Below are 14852 nucleotides of genomic sequence, written 5' to 3'. Positions count from 1 at the left end.
CTATGGCCAAGGCAACTTTAAGTTTGCCTGATGCCGTTGCTTGTTGCTGCGACGGCGACGGCGACGGCAACTGCTGCTTGGTTTTGTTGATGATGGGAACAATGACAGCCAGAGTCATGTTTATGCAATGTCCAATATGTCCAATCGAGTCTTCAGCTTTAAGACCATGGCCGATGGGAAAGCAACAACGACATTACTCTAAAGACCTCTGCTGGCTCTGCCTCTACCTCCCTCTCTCTCTCTCTGTCTCTCTCTCTCTCTCTGTCTCCATCTCTCTGTGATTTCCGGAGCGCCGCCTAATTCTACCCGACTGTCCAAAAAGACAACGAACAAAATAAAAACACATATCATAGTCTGTCTAGCTATCAAAAACTTTGCGATATTTCGTCTCACAACAAACCTCAATTTGAATAGGGTTTTATGTAAATTCTTTGATACGTTCTAATTGTCGAATGACTACTGTACTTTGTCAACAATGGCGTAAAAGAAAAAACATGTGACAAAGGTAAACAAAAATAATTATACGTATTGTATATATTTATTCTACATAACTACCTAACGATATATATCGCTTAAGCACATTTCCTGCCTCTAATTCTCTGGTTAATCACGCATATACCCTACTCAAGCATATGCCCATTACAATATTATGAGCAGGGTATTAAGAAAAATAAAATACAAATCTTTGGCAGTATTTCTTCTTGCTCCGTTTCTCAAGGGGCTTCGCCCCTCTCTACCTCTCTCTCTCTCTATCTCCATCTCCCTCCTTAAAAAACAGGAACTGCTTTGCAACCTCAACAACAGAAGCTACAACAACATCTTGTTGATGATCATCGCCCTCTCTCTTTCGCTCTCTCCTAAATTGGTATCAAGTAACAGGAGCATTATAATCAATATGCAAGCGGGCCTTTTAAACGGGTTTTCATTTGGCTTACCCTTGCCAAAAGCAAGGGCTAAATGCCTTCAAGGCGAACAATATTTGTATAGGGTATCTATAGTATGTATACTTACATATATCAATAAAATGTATACAAGATTGAATTGTCTTTTATCTTAACTGAGTCTTTGCTATTGATATCATCGTGTTAGCCTTCAATAGGGTATTCACAATTCGTTGACAAAATCTCTTGATTTGCTTTCGAGCCAACTGCTGCACTTTGTTTCTTCTTCTTCTTCGTTTTTTGCCCACTCGTATCTGCTTTCGGCTTCTTCTCCTTCTTCAATTTCTTGTTGCTGTGCTTCCTCTTTAACGCGTATTTATTTCAGATTTAACGCATCGAAAAATTAGCTGATTTTTTGCTTGCCATGTTTTTTTTCCTTTTTTTTTTTTTTTTTTTGCATTACTTATTTTAATGAAGTCTTAAGTTACCAATCGCTTAAGTGCTGAGAAAGTTGGCCAAAAGGCGGCGTCGATTAATTAATAAATGTGACAGCAAATGGCCGATAAGTGCTCGAACCATATATAACATATATGTATATTTATATTTATATATGTATATTTTATATGGATTTTCGATTGATGCATTCACGTTCGCGACTTTCACACAGGTGAACATTACCTGTCCAGCTTGCTATGCTTTATCTTTCCAAAAACGACTTCAATTCGTGCCGCCGCCTCATTGTGAGAATCCTAAAGGCCGTCTTCAGCATATACATTTAGCCAACTTTGATTTCTGGGTCATAAGCGAGCTCAAATTAATGATAAGCTAAACGTCCAGCTGGGCGTGATTTAAGTTTAAAATTTCCTAAATATAACTATATAACATATAATGATATTAATGTAATATATAAATGCATTTAAATTTAAAGAGGGGAGCCAAACATTTTCTTTATATGCCATAAAACATATTATTAATGTCAGGTAAATGTATTAACATCTTATTAGTGTGTTCAAAATAACCAAAAAATATCATTTCAGGCACAAACACAATAAACTTGAATTCTGCGGCATTTTTGGTACTCGAAATTATCGATTACTATCGATATATGTATATCTATTATTATGATATACAGGGACCCCCCCTGTATCTATGTATTGTAGTTCATTTGGACGGACAGGCAGGGCTACAACGACTCATCCTGTTGAAGAACACATGTACTATGCTATCTGCCACGCCTCTTTCTAAACATTACTATTCTTGGTTACCTCATGTAATGTAGGTCTTAAAAGGAAAATAATATTATACAAAACAATTATAAAGCTCATGCACATCTTTATAATATACTGGACTTCATTCGAAACTTCTAGACTGACTGATGCCAACATATGGATCAAGTCTTATACAAAGACATACCAATAGACGTATAGTCGAAGCCGACTACAAGACTCAACCATCAAAATTACCTGGCTGGCAAGCTCTTTGACAGACATATGTGTGGCCTAAAGCAATTAGGCCAACGCCGAAGACCTTCCACGCCGTACAACATTAAATTACTTACACTACATTAAATTATCCAAAAATTTACGTAATTCGCTTGACAAAACAAAAGCAAACCATTTTCAACCATAAATCTAGCAATTCTCATCCATATATCATGTGATTTCCTTTGATAAATGATTCACAATGATTTCTTGATACTTTGCCTAAATGTCAAACTTGACTTGACTCTGGTAAGAGTAAGAGATATGCATTGCATGTATGCGCAGCTCATTTGGGTTTCAGTTTCATGCTTGCTTCCTAGACTCGTTTCCTGCACAGCTGCGCGCCAGCTCGCCACCTCGCCCCCTCCCCACCCCTCTGATGTTGTTGATAGACAAATACTTTTACATTTTGCATATTGACTGGCGCGCTCTATTAGGGTCCATTAAATGCCAGCGACAAATTAGCGCAAAAAAATGAAACATGGTTGCCATCGAACAAGAAAAAAAGTTACAGCTCAACTTTCCCATGCGAACATACATAGATATAGATACATATATATATATATATATATATATATAGATATATATACACAGTTATAGCAACTTATATTTAAAAATCTATTGACATTTAAGCGCTGCAAGAGATTCATAATTGACGCCACGCCCCCACGCTTAGCTGGGTGTGGGCGCAACATTTGCAGCTGACAGACTCTGAGCATCCCCCCGCTCAAGTGGGGAGCTTGCTGCTCCTGCTGCTGCGGCTGCTGCTGTAACGGTTTTTGTCATGCAGCAGCTACCACAAAAAAAAACAGGAGAAAGAAGCAGCAGATGAAGAGGAAAATACAGAAGAAGAAGAAGAAAAAATTGAACCGACAGCTGCTGTCAGCCAGGCAAAAAGCAGGGACTCGACGGGAGCGCTGCAACCCCTAAGCATATTGCACGCAGGCGCGTCCTTTTTGCTGTTTGCGCACAGATCAAATTACGGCTAAGGCAGACAGACAGAGCGAGAGAGAGAGAGTGAGAGCGAGAGAGATAGAGTGAGAGAGGGAGAGGGAGAGTTATATATTGTACGCGGCTCAGTCTACCTAGGCTGCAAACAAGTTCTCGAGATATATTCTCTGCGCTGCTTCTTCTGCTTCTGCTTCTGCTTGTGCCTTTGCTTCGGCTGCTTTTGGTTCTTCTTTTCGCTGTATTTCGTTTCAATGTCGCGTTCGTTCGTTCGTTTAGCTCAGCTCTTGCTGTGTGTGCTGAGTGTGTCTCTATGCCCCATGCTGCATGAGTATTTCCTGTCAGCCATCCTCTGCTATCTCTCTCGCTCTCTCTTTCTCTCTCTCGCTCTGTGCTTATCCTGTGCGCACCCTAAAATACAATTTCTTGACTTTGCTCTTGCTCGAAATTATTGCAAGTCACGCACACGCAGAGGCCGTTAGATCGAGTCCTTAATTATCCACAGGCAGGCAATATAGAATTTATACATGTATAAATATACTGGTATTTATATACATACAAATACCTATATATATATATATATATATATATATATATATATAATATATATATATATATATATATATATATATATATATATATATATATATATATATGCATGTACATATATACATATATAGATAGAAATTCTTTTTAAATAGAATTAAAATTAAGTTTCATAAAATTGATCATTCTATAATTTGGATTCCAAACTTGGGAGATATTGAATTCAGGACTTGGGAACAAAAAATTCATGAAATTTATGCGATCCTAAAAATAGTAGCGGATACTAAAAAGGAATTAAAAAACAACCAAAATAAATAGAAGTGATAACTAAAACAGAGAATAATGAAACTATTAAACTTTGGTCCAATAATATTTACTTGTAAATCCCATACATTATTTCCTTTATTTTCTATCATTTTAAGATTTATCAAGCTAGAATCATATATTACTTCTTGATTTACTTTTTTTTTAATGACTAGAGAAACTACTCCTTAATTCAACCTAAAATTAATTTCATATAATCCCTGAAGCTATTAAAAGAAATCGAATTTTTGATTCTTAATTCTGATTCTTAATTCTTTATCAAAGAGAGTTCAAATTATAATAACTGAAACCAAAAAGGTCCTAAGCTCAGCAAATTCTATGAACTGTAAATTCAGAACATTTCTGGATTTTGTTCCTTTAATAAAAACTTATATGAAGCTCTTATAAGAGTGTCAATGATCTTGAGCCTTCAAAACATTGCCTTAGAATATTATTTTATGTTGTCTATGTTATGTTTCTTCTAAACTCTAATATATACATATTTTGTAACTATTTACTTAAGGTATTTCAGCTATTTATTTAAGATAATTTGAACAGATCAGCTGGGCACATTAATCGGCATTCATAAGAGACATGGCCTAGGGTAAATAATGTGGAAAAAAGCTAATTATATACGATAGCAGTTCATTTCCCATGTATTCCAATGGGGTTCCAGCTAAAAAAATAAAAAATAAAACACGTTTACTTCACCTTTTTTATAATTCCCGGAAAGTTGAAATGCGTAAAGGCAATGCGAGTACCGAAAGGTACAACTACAACACCTACACCTAAGTACAAACACACACATGTACATATGTATAGAGGGACCAAAATGGAGACGAGTGTTGACACAATGATTAGACAAGAGCCGAGCCCCAGCGGCTTTTATGCAAATATTATAGTTTCTTTTTGGCTTGCATGATGTCTGCAATGCGCCACACACAAGAGTCAAGTCGAGTCTTCCTCTTCCATCTTCTTTTTGCCTACGTCTGTCGGTCTGTCTGTGTTTAGATAGTGGAAGACAAAAGTTTGACAAGTGAGCCTAATTATGATGGGGAACGGGAGGGAGGCCCAAGGCGAGTGAGCCACAGGAAGTTGACAAAAGTTGAAGTATGCGAAGTGTGAGCGCTTGTATAACAGTATACACTTAGTATAACAGCATACACACGCTTAATAACATATACATACATAAAGCATGCATATGGAACGAAATGGAATTCAAACGAAACGAAACGAAACGGATCGAAAGGTTGCGCGGCTGTGCCGTAGCATATAAGAAGTTAAAGGTGCGCAGCAGGCACAAAAAAAAATCTGAACGAGAGCGCGCTGACAAGAGAGGGAGAGAGTGTGACTGAATGAGTGAGTGAGAGAGCGGGAGAGCGCAGTGTCAGAGAGCACGACCACCTGTCCGAACTGGCAGGCAGACACAGGAGGCAGCAGCGTACAGCGAGGCCAAAAAGGAACGCAAAGAGAGACAAATAGAAAGGGAAACGAAACAGAATACGAAAATGCAGACTTAATCAAAATGCATGCAAAAATAATGTGTTTTTTTTTTGTGTATTATTCCCCGTTTTTTCTTTTGTTTTCTGTTTTTTTTTTTTTCACACTTACCCGTCGCTTGGGCACTGCTGAAATTAGCTAGCGCCAGCAGCGGCAGCAGCAGCGCGACGCCCGCTAGCATTTCGTTAATCCAAATTCTGTGTGCGCGACAGCGACGTCTGCTGCGCTGCAACTGCATTGTAATCCAGTTTAAGATTTGCGTTTTATGCTTTTCAGTTTTTTGTTGTTGTTGTTGTTCCTGTTTCTTTTTATGTTTGCTTGCTTGTTGTATTTTATTTAGTGTGCAGTTTGTTGTCTCACTTTGACTTTTAATTTTCTTTTGCTTTTTATTTTTTGCTCAATTTGTTGTTGTTTCTGCTGCTTGTTGTTTTTCTGTGCTGATTCTTGTTTTACTCTTTTATGTTATGTATTTTGCAGTAGAACAATTGAGTGCCGCGCGTTGCCGTTTATTGTATGTAGCGACGCCGACGTCGACGCTTGCAGCGGCGACATTTCCACGCGCAACCGCAACAAACTTTGAATTCAACTGGAAGCGACGGCAATATATTCAAACAGACGTAGACGAAGACAAAAAAGAAGAATTCGGAGAAGGCAAAACGCTTTGCTTCCTTTCTCGCACACACTCACATACAGACACGAACACACACACACACAAAGAGACGTAGGGAGTCGCGTTGTGGTTTCTGTGATTTTTTTGTGCTTATTTTCCTTTTGCTTGATTTATTTGTTTGCACTCACACGAACACTGGGGCAAAAACAACAAAAAAAAAAAAACGAAGAATAATATATATTTTGACAGCGATAGCGATAACGATAACCGACACCGATACCGATACCGATCCCGATAGCGATAGCGATATTTATTTTATGCGCCGCAATCGCATGCTGCAATTTTTGCATGCGGCGGCATTAAACGCCATATTGTTGTTGCCTCTCCGTTGTTGTTGTTGGTGTTGCTGCCGATGTTGCTGTTGTTGTTGTTGTTTCGTTTCTTTTGCCTGCGCTGTGAGTTTAATTTACGTCGCCTTTACACTTCCCACAGACAGTCACACATACACAGGGACACTCACACAAATACACAATTGAGAGGAGGCACTCAAAAAAAAAATAAAATAGCATTGAATTGAAATCCCATGCAATTGCAATTTTCAACTGCTACAGACTGTCCGCCTCGATATCCGTTTCGTTTCACGACTCGCAACACTTTGAGCCGCGCTCACGAGCGTCGCTTGTCTGAACCCCCAAAAAAGACAACGGCAACGACAGCCGGTTCTCTCTCTCGTGCGCGCTCTCACACTCAAGCGCTCACTTACGCTCACGCTCACGCTCACACTCTCACTTTAAAACGGGCCACAGTGAGCCGAGATCATTGGCAATGCGAGCAGCCGCCAGATAGAGAGCGTGCAATTGAGAGTGGCTTGCACGCTCGCCCATGACAGTTATCATAAGTTGCTGCTGCCTTGAGCAGAAGCAATTCTTGTGCATAATCTGCAACATGTGGCACAAACATTTATATTTGATAAATTGTTTACATTGTTTTAAATACATATGTACATATTTATAATATATTATTATCTTTTATATTTTCACCAAGTATCATGGAGTCATATCATACTGTAACGACAGACTTAACCCTAAACATAATTGAAGTTAACGTGCGAACCAAGATCTCGTTTCTGCTCCTTGAGTGGGAGAGAGAGCACGAGCGTGAGCATGAAAGAGAGCGTAACTATATTTGCGCTCATTTAACTGTGCTCGCGCTCTCCGCAGCGCAACTGCGCCTGCGTTGCTGGGCTGGCTTGCATTCTTGTTGTTGGCTGTGTCGTTATTTCTTTCCATTTTCAAAATGGCTGCAAACAAAATTAAATACTTGTTTTTTCTTTATTGCCGCGACGCGGCGCTCTGCCAACCGTTGCGCATAGTCAGGTTGCCCGCTGTAATCGATAAAAGTCGATAACAAGCTGTGTCCTTCTGCGGCAAAAGTGAAACCGCTCAATGTTTACACGAATCAGCGTTAGGGTCAGCTGAAATTCCCTTTAAATAATCAAATCACAATAAGAATCAAATGAGATGATGAAAAGTCACACTTTACAATAACGACTCCAGCATACCCTGTAAAGAGAATTTATGGCTGACAGAATCAGCTTCACGTAGTAAATTCAACTAAAGTTCGACACTACATTTAAAAAAAAAAAAAAACAATTTTTTTTCATTTAGATTTTTATTTCAACTAATTTGAGTTTTTTGACTTAGTTTTAATTGAATTAATTTCCATATTACACGAAATTTCACACTTTGCTTAGTTCTTCTTCGGCGTCTACCTTTTGCAGCTCATTCTCTCTCATCTTCATCTCCTTCTTGCACATGTATTTCACATATAATGAATAATTATCATATTTACTTGGCTTAATAGGATTTTTCGTTTCTTTTCATTTCATTTAATTTTTGTTTTTTGTTTTTATGTAAGTTACTTTGTATTTTCTTTCTTTTTTTTTTCTTTTTTTTTTTTTTGCATTTGCATTTAATTGAACATTTAATTGAATCGCTTTGACAATTTACCCAAAAAGTTTCGTTTCATTTGAATTCGCTTGATTTACTATTTCTATTCTGTTTTTATTTTATTTGTATTTTTTTATGACTTTCTTATGAACTCACATAAAAGCTCTGCAAATAGCATTAAAAAATATTTTAAAGAGAATGAAATTATTTTGAAAATTAAAAAAGAAAAAGAAGATTATTGAAAAACGTTTAAAGCGATTTTTGTATATATGGATATTATATATATATAAATATATATATTTAAAAAAAAGATATTTATATATTTAATCATATAGCGTTGGCCGTTCAACAACTCCAACAAATTTCACAAGGAATCATAAGGCAGCTCTTCGTAAAAAAAAATTTCTCTTTTTTTTGTATTTTGTTTTATCGTTTTTTATTAGTTTTTTATTTTATATATTTTAATATTTATCTTATATTTGTTTTTGGTAGATCTCTCAAATGTGTTTTACAAATTTTGCTAAGCTTTTGTTTAAAAATTGTTTTCGTTTTTTTTCCACTTAAAATTATTTATTTATTTACTATGCAGACAAAAAAAAAAAAAAAAAAGTTTGCAGTGTACTACACTTTTGTTTCGATATATATATGTATATCGATATTTTTTTTAAAAGATATTCGTTAATATTGTAATCCTAGTTAGTTAATTTAAGTTTAAGCGTTCAACCAGCTGGCTTCCATACACACATATGCGCTATATATACGAGCAATATACACATATTATATATATACACAGATATCTATATATGCATATATATACATATATATGCATATAATTGATTAAGTTAAAATGTATTCCTAATTTAAGTTGGTTTCACATTGATGCTGTGCTCTCTAGCATTCCGATCAAGTTGGCCCATAGTCAAATGTTATATAATACAGTGACTCATATCAGAGTTCGCACAGCAAATTCCATGTATTACGATTAACAAAAAATAAGAAATAAATATTATAAGGAAAAAAAAAAGAAAACAATTTATATATTCGTAACACCATGATTATAAATATATACAGATAGATTATATATGATATATTTTGGGCACATTCAAATATGATTTGCGTAATGCTCGTATAACTGTCCGTCGGGTTGTCCGTATAACTGCAAACCGTTTCTTTACTATTGAAGCTAGACTTATTTTAAAAAGATATGCTCTTGTATATCCTGTAAAGTGTCAATGCTCACTAGGGGCGTGGCAAAACGGAAAATACATTTTCTGGTAACTCAGAAACCATGGAAGTTGGTGTACTAGAGAGAGAGAGAGAGAGAGACAGAGTTGAAATTTGGAATGTATACCCGGGTTGAAAACATAAGTTAAAAAATATGTGATATAAGTATGTAGATATACCCTCTATTCATATTGATATTGAAATATTATATACTGATTGAAGGCGTGGTAAGTCGGAAATAAGTTGGAGCTACATTTGGATTGTCAATGAGTATGCTGCAGTCGGTATCATCCGATTCATATGCGAATATGCCAAAAATATTATATATAAAAATGCTATAGAAAGTTGAAAAACAATTTTAGATCAAAAGGAATGTTTTAAAGTTACATTTTTCATTAATATGCATGGGGGTTCAGTTTAAGGAAATATAGGTATTTTTTGATGTGGCTAAAATTGATTTTGTTATATAAATATTTCAATTTTTTTCTATTAACAAAATATATTTATTAAAAACTTTATTTAAAAATAATTACGTTATTGTGAGCTTGAACACCAAGGGTGGCTCTAAAATTTATTAAAAATGTGTGTAAAAACATTAATAAATAAATATAAACAAAAAAAAAATATTTCAATAAAAAGTTGAGTCAATAGAAAGAAAAGAAATTGAGTCAATGGAAAATGTTTCTCTTTTTTTTTTTTTTTTTATAATATTTCTTTTTTACTGCTGTCTCTCTCGTTTTGAACTAGTTCTTTGAAATGTTTATTAGCCACTTGATCGGATTTTCTATTCTTTTTCCTATAAAGCTATACTAGCATTTAGTTCTTTTGCAGTTGATTTTTTTTTTTTTTTTTTTTTTTTTTTGTATTTTTGTATTACTTTTTTTTAAGACTAAAATTTAATAGATTTTGGCTTAGAAAGATTTTTTGCTGCGTTTAACTTGGAACTAACTACAGGCTTTATATACTCTTTTCTTCAATATTTATTTATTATTTATTCATTAATAATTTTTTTTGTGAAAAGTTTTTCTCTGGTTTATTTTTAAAATGAACTTTGAAAGTTGTGTGTGAATTTTATTTATTTCTTTTTTTTTTTCCGATACGTTTCGTTAATTGATATATATGTATATACTTATCCATCTGATTTATCAGTTTCAGCGCTCAAATACAATAACAAACTTAGCTTAAAATTTGCACTAGATATATATATATATATATATATATATATATATATATATATAAAGACATATATACTGTATATATATATAATGATTTTTTTTTCTTTTTTCCTTGACGCATTGACTTTTGTTTTTGTTTTTTTCGTTTCGTCAAGTTCTCATAAAATAATTAACGCTATAAATCACAATACGGTTTTTTATATATGTATATATAATATATATGTATATATATATATATATATATATATATATATATATATATATATATATATATATATATATATATATATACATATATATATATATGCATGTATGTATATGTATAATCGAAATCTTTTCGAAAAAAAAAATATCTTAGGTTGCTAGGTTCTACAGTCTAGACAATACGAGTACGAATACGAATTGAATAAATATGCGTGACATTCTATTTGTAAGCTTCGGCTGCGGTTTTTGACTTCGGTTCCAGTTCCAGTTCCGATTGCAGTTCTGGTTCCAGTTTAGGTTACGACATCAATTTAGTTTGCGCTTCTTTGTTCCATTCAAATTTTAGTTCCGGTGTCAGTTCCAGCTCCGAATTCCATGCCGGCTTGTGTTTGCGGATTTCGATCAGGTTCCGGTTCTCGCATAGATTACGATATCATTTGAAGTTTCGGCTCTTGATCTATTTTATTTTTTTGCTGTTCCAGTTTCAGTTCCAGTTCCGTTTTCAGTTTTAGTTCCGATGCCAGTTTGAGTTGCGACACCAATTACAGATCCGGCTCTAGCTCCGTGTACAGCTCTGACTCCAGCTCCGATTTCAGTTCCGGTTCCACCTCCGATTCCGTACCGCCATCAGCCGCTTAGACATGCGTGGCCAGCGGCCCCTTCTGTGTGACGCCCTTGCCATTGGTGGGCAGTATGAACTGCCCGGAGGGACTTTGTGCGCTCTGCATTACGCCGGCGGCCACACCCACGCCCACGCCCAGCGTCCCGCATAGCGAGGGCTGTGTGAGAGGCGTGGCCGCCAGCGTATTGCTGCTGGCCGTCAAGTTGGAGCTGCTGCCGCTCACGCTGCCCGGTCCGCCGCCAGCCGTGCCGGCGGTGCCGCCGATGCCGCCGGCTGTGCCGTAGCCGATGCCGCTGCCAAAGTGCTTCAGGCCGCCGTTGCTGTTGGCATGCCGGGCGGCATGGTAGGGCGGTGGGGCGGGCGTGGCCGCCGGATTGGCGGTGCTCGGCGGTGGCAGCGGCGGCAATATCGATGAGTTTGTTCGCAAATAGGGATTGCCGTAGATGGCGCTGAAGCGACTGTCGATGCCATTCTGCAGCAGCGGTTGGCCTATGTAGGGAGAGAGCGAAGAACGGAGAGAGGGAGAGAGAGAGAGAGAAAGGTTAGTCATATATTAAGTATATTAGTTCACTTATTGCTATAGATTAATTCAGCTTCTTCTCTTCTCAATGAAAGGGGGTAAAACTCAAGCAAATGACAGTTCATATGAACTAGTTCATTGAACAAAAGCACAGTCTATATTGAATTTAGTTATGTTTACTTTGAACATTTATTGTGATTCATTTATTGAAATACTACTACTATTCGTACTACTGAACTAGTTCACTAGTTCACAGTTCATATAAGTAATTTATATTATTATATAAGTAAGTTAATTTTGTCTTAACAACATTCATTCAGTGAGCCACTATTTTGAACAAGTTCTTATGAAACATTTGAACTAGTTCATTTTGTGGAACAATTTATGCTTGTTGGCTTGTAGAAAATTTGATAGCTATTAGGCTTTGATAATATTGAAGCTTCAAATACTTATTTACATTTACTTAAGTATTCACTCATTGAACTAATTCCTTGAACTAGTTCTTATTCTACTATTAGGCGTGTACATTTCGTTAAACTGTTTATTTTTCCTTTTTCAAAAGAAACTCTTTTAAGTTTTCCGCGTAGCTTACGCCTTGCACAGCTCTTTTGAACTAGTTCATATGAACTAGTTCATAGCATTGTAACAAGTGGGTCACCCTCACCCTACCTCTGCAGTAGCTTAAAGAAAACTAGAACTTGATTGAAGCAAACTAAACGAATCCATCTATTCCCTTTGAACTAGTTCCGTTTGACTTACCCAGAAATCCGTTAGCCTGGGAGGTCTGTGGCTGCTGCTGTTGCTGGTGGTGCTGATGGTGGTGCAGCTCGTGGCGCTGATTGCGCGGCAAGCTGGCGCCACTGGCGATGGGCGCGGTGACGCCTCCGGCGGATGTGGCCGTAGTGGCCGCCGCATTGGCCGCATAGTGCGGCAGAGTGGCCGAGTTGATGCCACTCGCCGCGCCCTTCGACTTGCCGCTCTCAGCGGGCGGACTGTAGTCGAGGGCGTACTCAAAGTTGGGCGCATAGCCGTTGCTCGCGGTCTCCTTGTAGGCCTGCTCCTGGTTCTGGCTCTGGCTCTGGTTCTGGCCCTTGAAGTTCTTCGCGTGGCACTGGCGACTGTAGCGATGCCCGTAGTCGCCCGAGAAGCGCTCGTCGAACTTAACGGGCCCGGCCAGCGGCACGCCCAAGGTGGCGCCCTTCATCTGGACATCGGGCATTGGCGTCTGGGTCAGATTGATGGCCAGCGGCTCGTTGCCCGCCTCCGAGTACTCCACGTCGTAGGCCTTGGCGCGCAGCTCGCTCTTCAGCTCGGTCAGCTTGTCGCCGCCACGCGATGCCTCCGGAATGACATCGGCCGGCATCGGTTTCTTTCGACTGCGCCGCTTGCGACAGACAATCATCATGACGATGATGGACACAATCACCAGGATCAGGGCCATCGGCCCTATGAGCACCAGCGATATGGATAGGCTGTCCTGCTCGGGCACCAGATTGATCACCAGCGAGTCTCCGCCGTACGAATTGATCACCGTGCAGTTGTATTTGCCGTAGTGCGAGAAGCGGCTCTCCTTGATGATGAGCGCTGCGCGGACGCCCTCCTGCAGGTGATGCTCCTCGAATATGTAGATGTCGGGATCGGCGCTGCTCATGTTGATCACCTTGCCCTCGAAGGACCACAGGATGTGCTCCGCCTTCGGTATGCTGAAGGCCAGGCAGTCGATTTTCGTCCGGCTGCCGATGGCGCCGTATTGCACCTTGTGCGAGGTGATGATCGGCGCCCGCTTCACATAGACCGTCGCCTCGGCGCCGATTTCCGGAAAGCCATTGACGACGGCCTTGCAGAAATAGCGTCCGGCTGTCTCGCTGCTCACCTTGAGCTTCAGCTCCGGCGATCGTCCCACAATCTAGAGAATCAAGTGGAGTGAGTGAGCAAATCTTTGGCTTCACTGGCTAACTGGGACTCACCTGATCCGAGTTCTCATTGATCCATTCGATTTCGGGCGTCGGATTGCCCACCACCTCGCAGCGCATGGTCACAGTGGCGCCCAGATCCGCCTCCTTGCTGACCGGACGCTGGCGAAAGACGGGTCCAACTGTGGAGGAAGCGGATATTACAATGAGATCATGCCCCATCTCCATCTCCCTCTCTCTCTCTCTCTCTCTCTCTCTCTCTCTCTCTTACTCTCTGCAAAGTCTACTTACAGCTGATGTCCAGTGTTTCGCTCTCCTCGCTCTTGCCTACGGCGTTGACCACTTCGCACTTGACAATGGCATCGTGATATTTACGTGTCACATTGTGTATGATCTGGATCAAAAGAACAAGCAATTAGTGTTGGCTAATATATGTATACTTGATATGTAGTGAAAAATCTATTTTTTCTCCCTCATTCTCTTTCTGGGCTGTCTATCTGTTTCTCCTGCTTCAGCCCTTCTGTCCTTCGCGTCGTCTTTTTTCCTATTTACCCATTTACCCACCCAGCCGATTCTGTCATTCTCTTACCCATCTCATTTCATATTTTATTCATTATCCCCCTCTTCCTTTTTTTCCTTTTTCCTATTTATCTATTCTTTCATTAACCGATTCTTTCATTCTACTATGCATCCATTCTCCCATTTTCCTATTTATTCATTCTCCAATTCATCCATTCTCCTACTCTTCTTTTCTCCCATTTTCTTATTTATCAAATTTCTCATTAGCCGATTCAACTATTCATCCATTTTCCTACTCTCCTATTCCCATATTCATCCATTTATACATTCTTCCACTCTCCCAATTTCCATTTTTTCTATTTATCCATTATTGCATTCTATTATTCTTCCATTAATCCATTTTCCTACTCTCCTTTAGCCACTTTTTCTTATTCATCAAATCTCCCATTAAACGATT

The 14852-nt window shown here is 38.4% G+C and overlaps 2 protein-coding genes across 2 annotated transcripts in view; both read right to left on the bottom strand.

The window, feature by feature from the left end:
* The window catches only part of N (neurogenic locus Notch protein), a 52808-nt gene extending 45876 nt beyond the window's left edge, over window positions 1-6932 (bottom strand). Inside the window, exon 1 of the mRNA XM_089475651.1 lies at window positions 5771-6932. Within this exon, the coding sequence (XP_089331777.1) occupies window positions 5771-5897 (127 nt within the window). The 5' untranslated portion in view covers window positions 5898-6932. The remainder of the gene's footprint in view (window positions 1-5770) is intronic.
* Window positions 6933-8186: 1254 nt separating this feature from the next.
* kirre (kin of irre) overlaps window positions 8187-14852 on the bottom strand; it is a 66226-nt gene continuing 59560 nt past the window's right edge. The window contains exons 3-6 of the mRNA XM_089475652.1: window positions 14168-14270; window positions 13931-14058; window positions 12723-13869; window positions 8187-11932 (exon numbers count right to left, since the gene is read on the bottom strand). Coding sequence (XP_089331778.1) covers window positions 11457-11932; window positions 12723-13869; window positions 13931-14058; window positions 14168-14270 — 1854 coding nt within the window. The 3' untranslated portion in view covers window positions 8187-11456. The remainder of the gene's footprint in view (window positions 11933-12722; window positions 13870-13930; window positions 14059-14167; window positions 14271-14852) is intronic.

The sequence above is a fragment of the Drosophila arizonae genome, chromosome X (assembly GCF_054131065.1).
Source record: "Drosophila arizonae isolate 15081-1271.41 chromosome X, UAZ_ARI_1.0, whole genome shotgun sequence".
NCBI lineage: Eukaryota > Metazoa > Arthropoda > Insecta > Diptera > Drosophilidae > Drosophila > Drosophila arizonae.
Note: the sequence above shows the minus strand (reverse complement) of the source record. Positions and strands in the feature narration are given on the sequence as shown.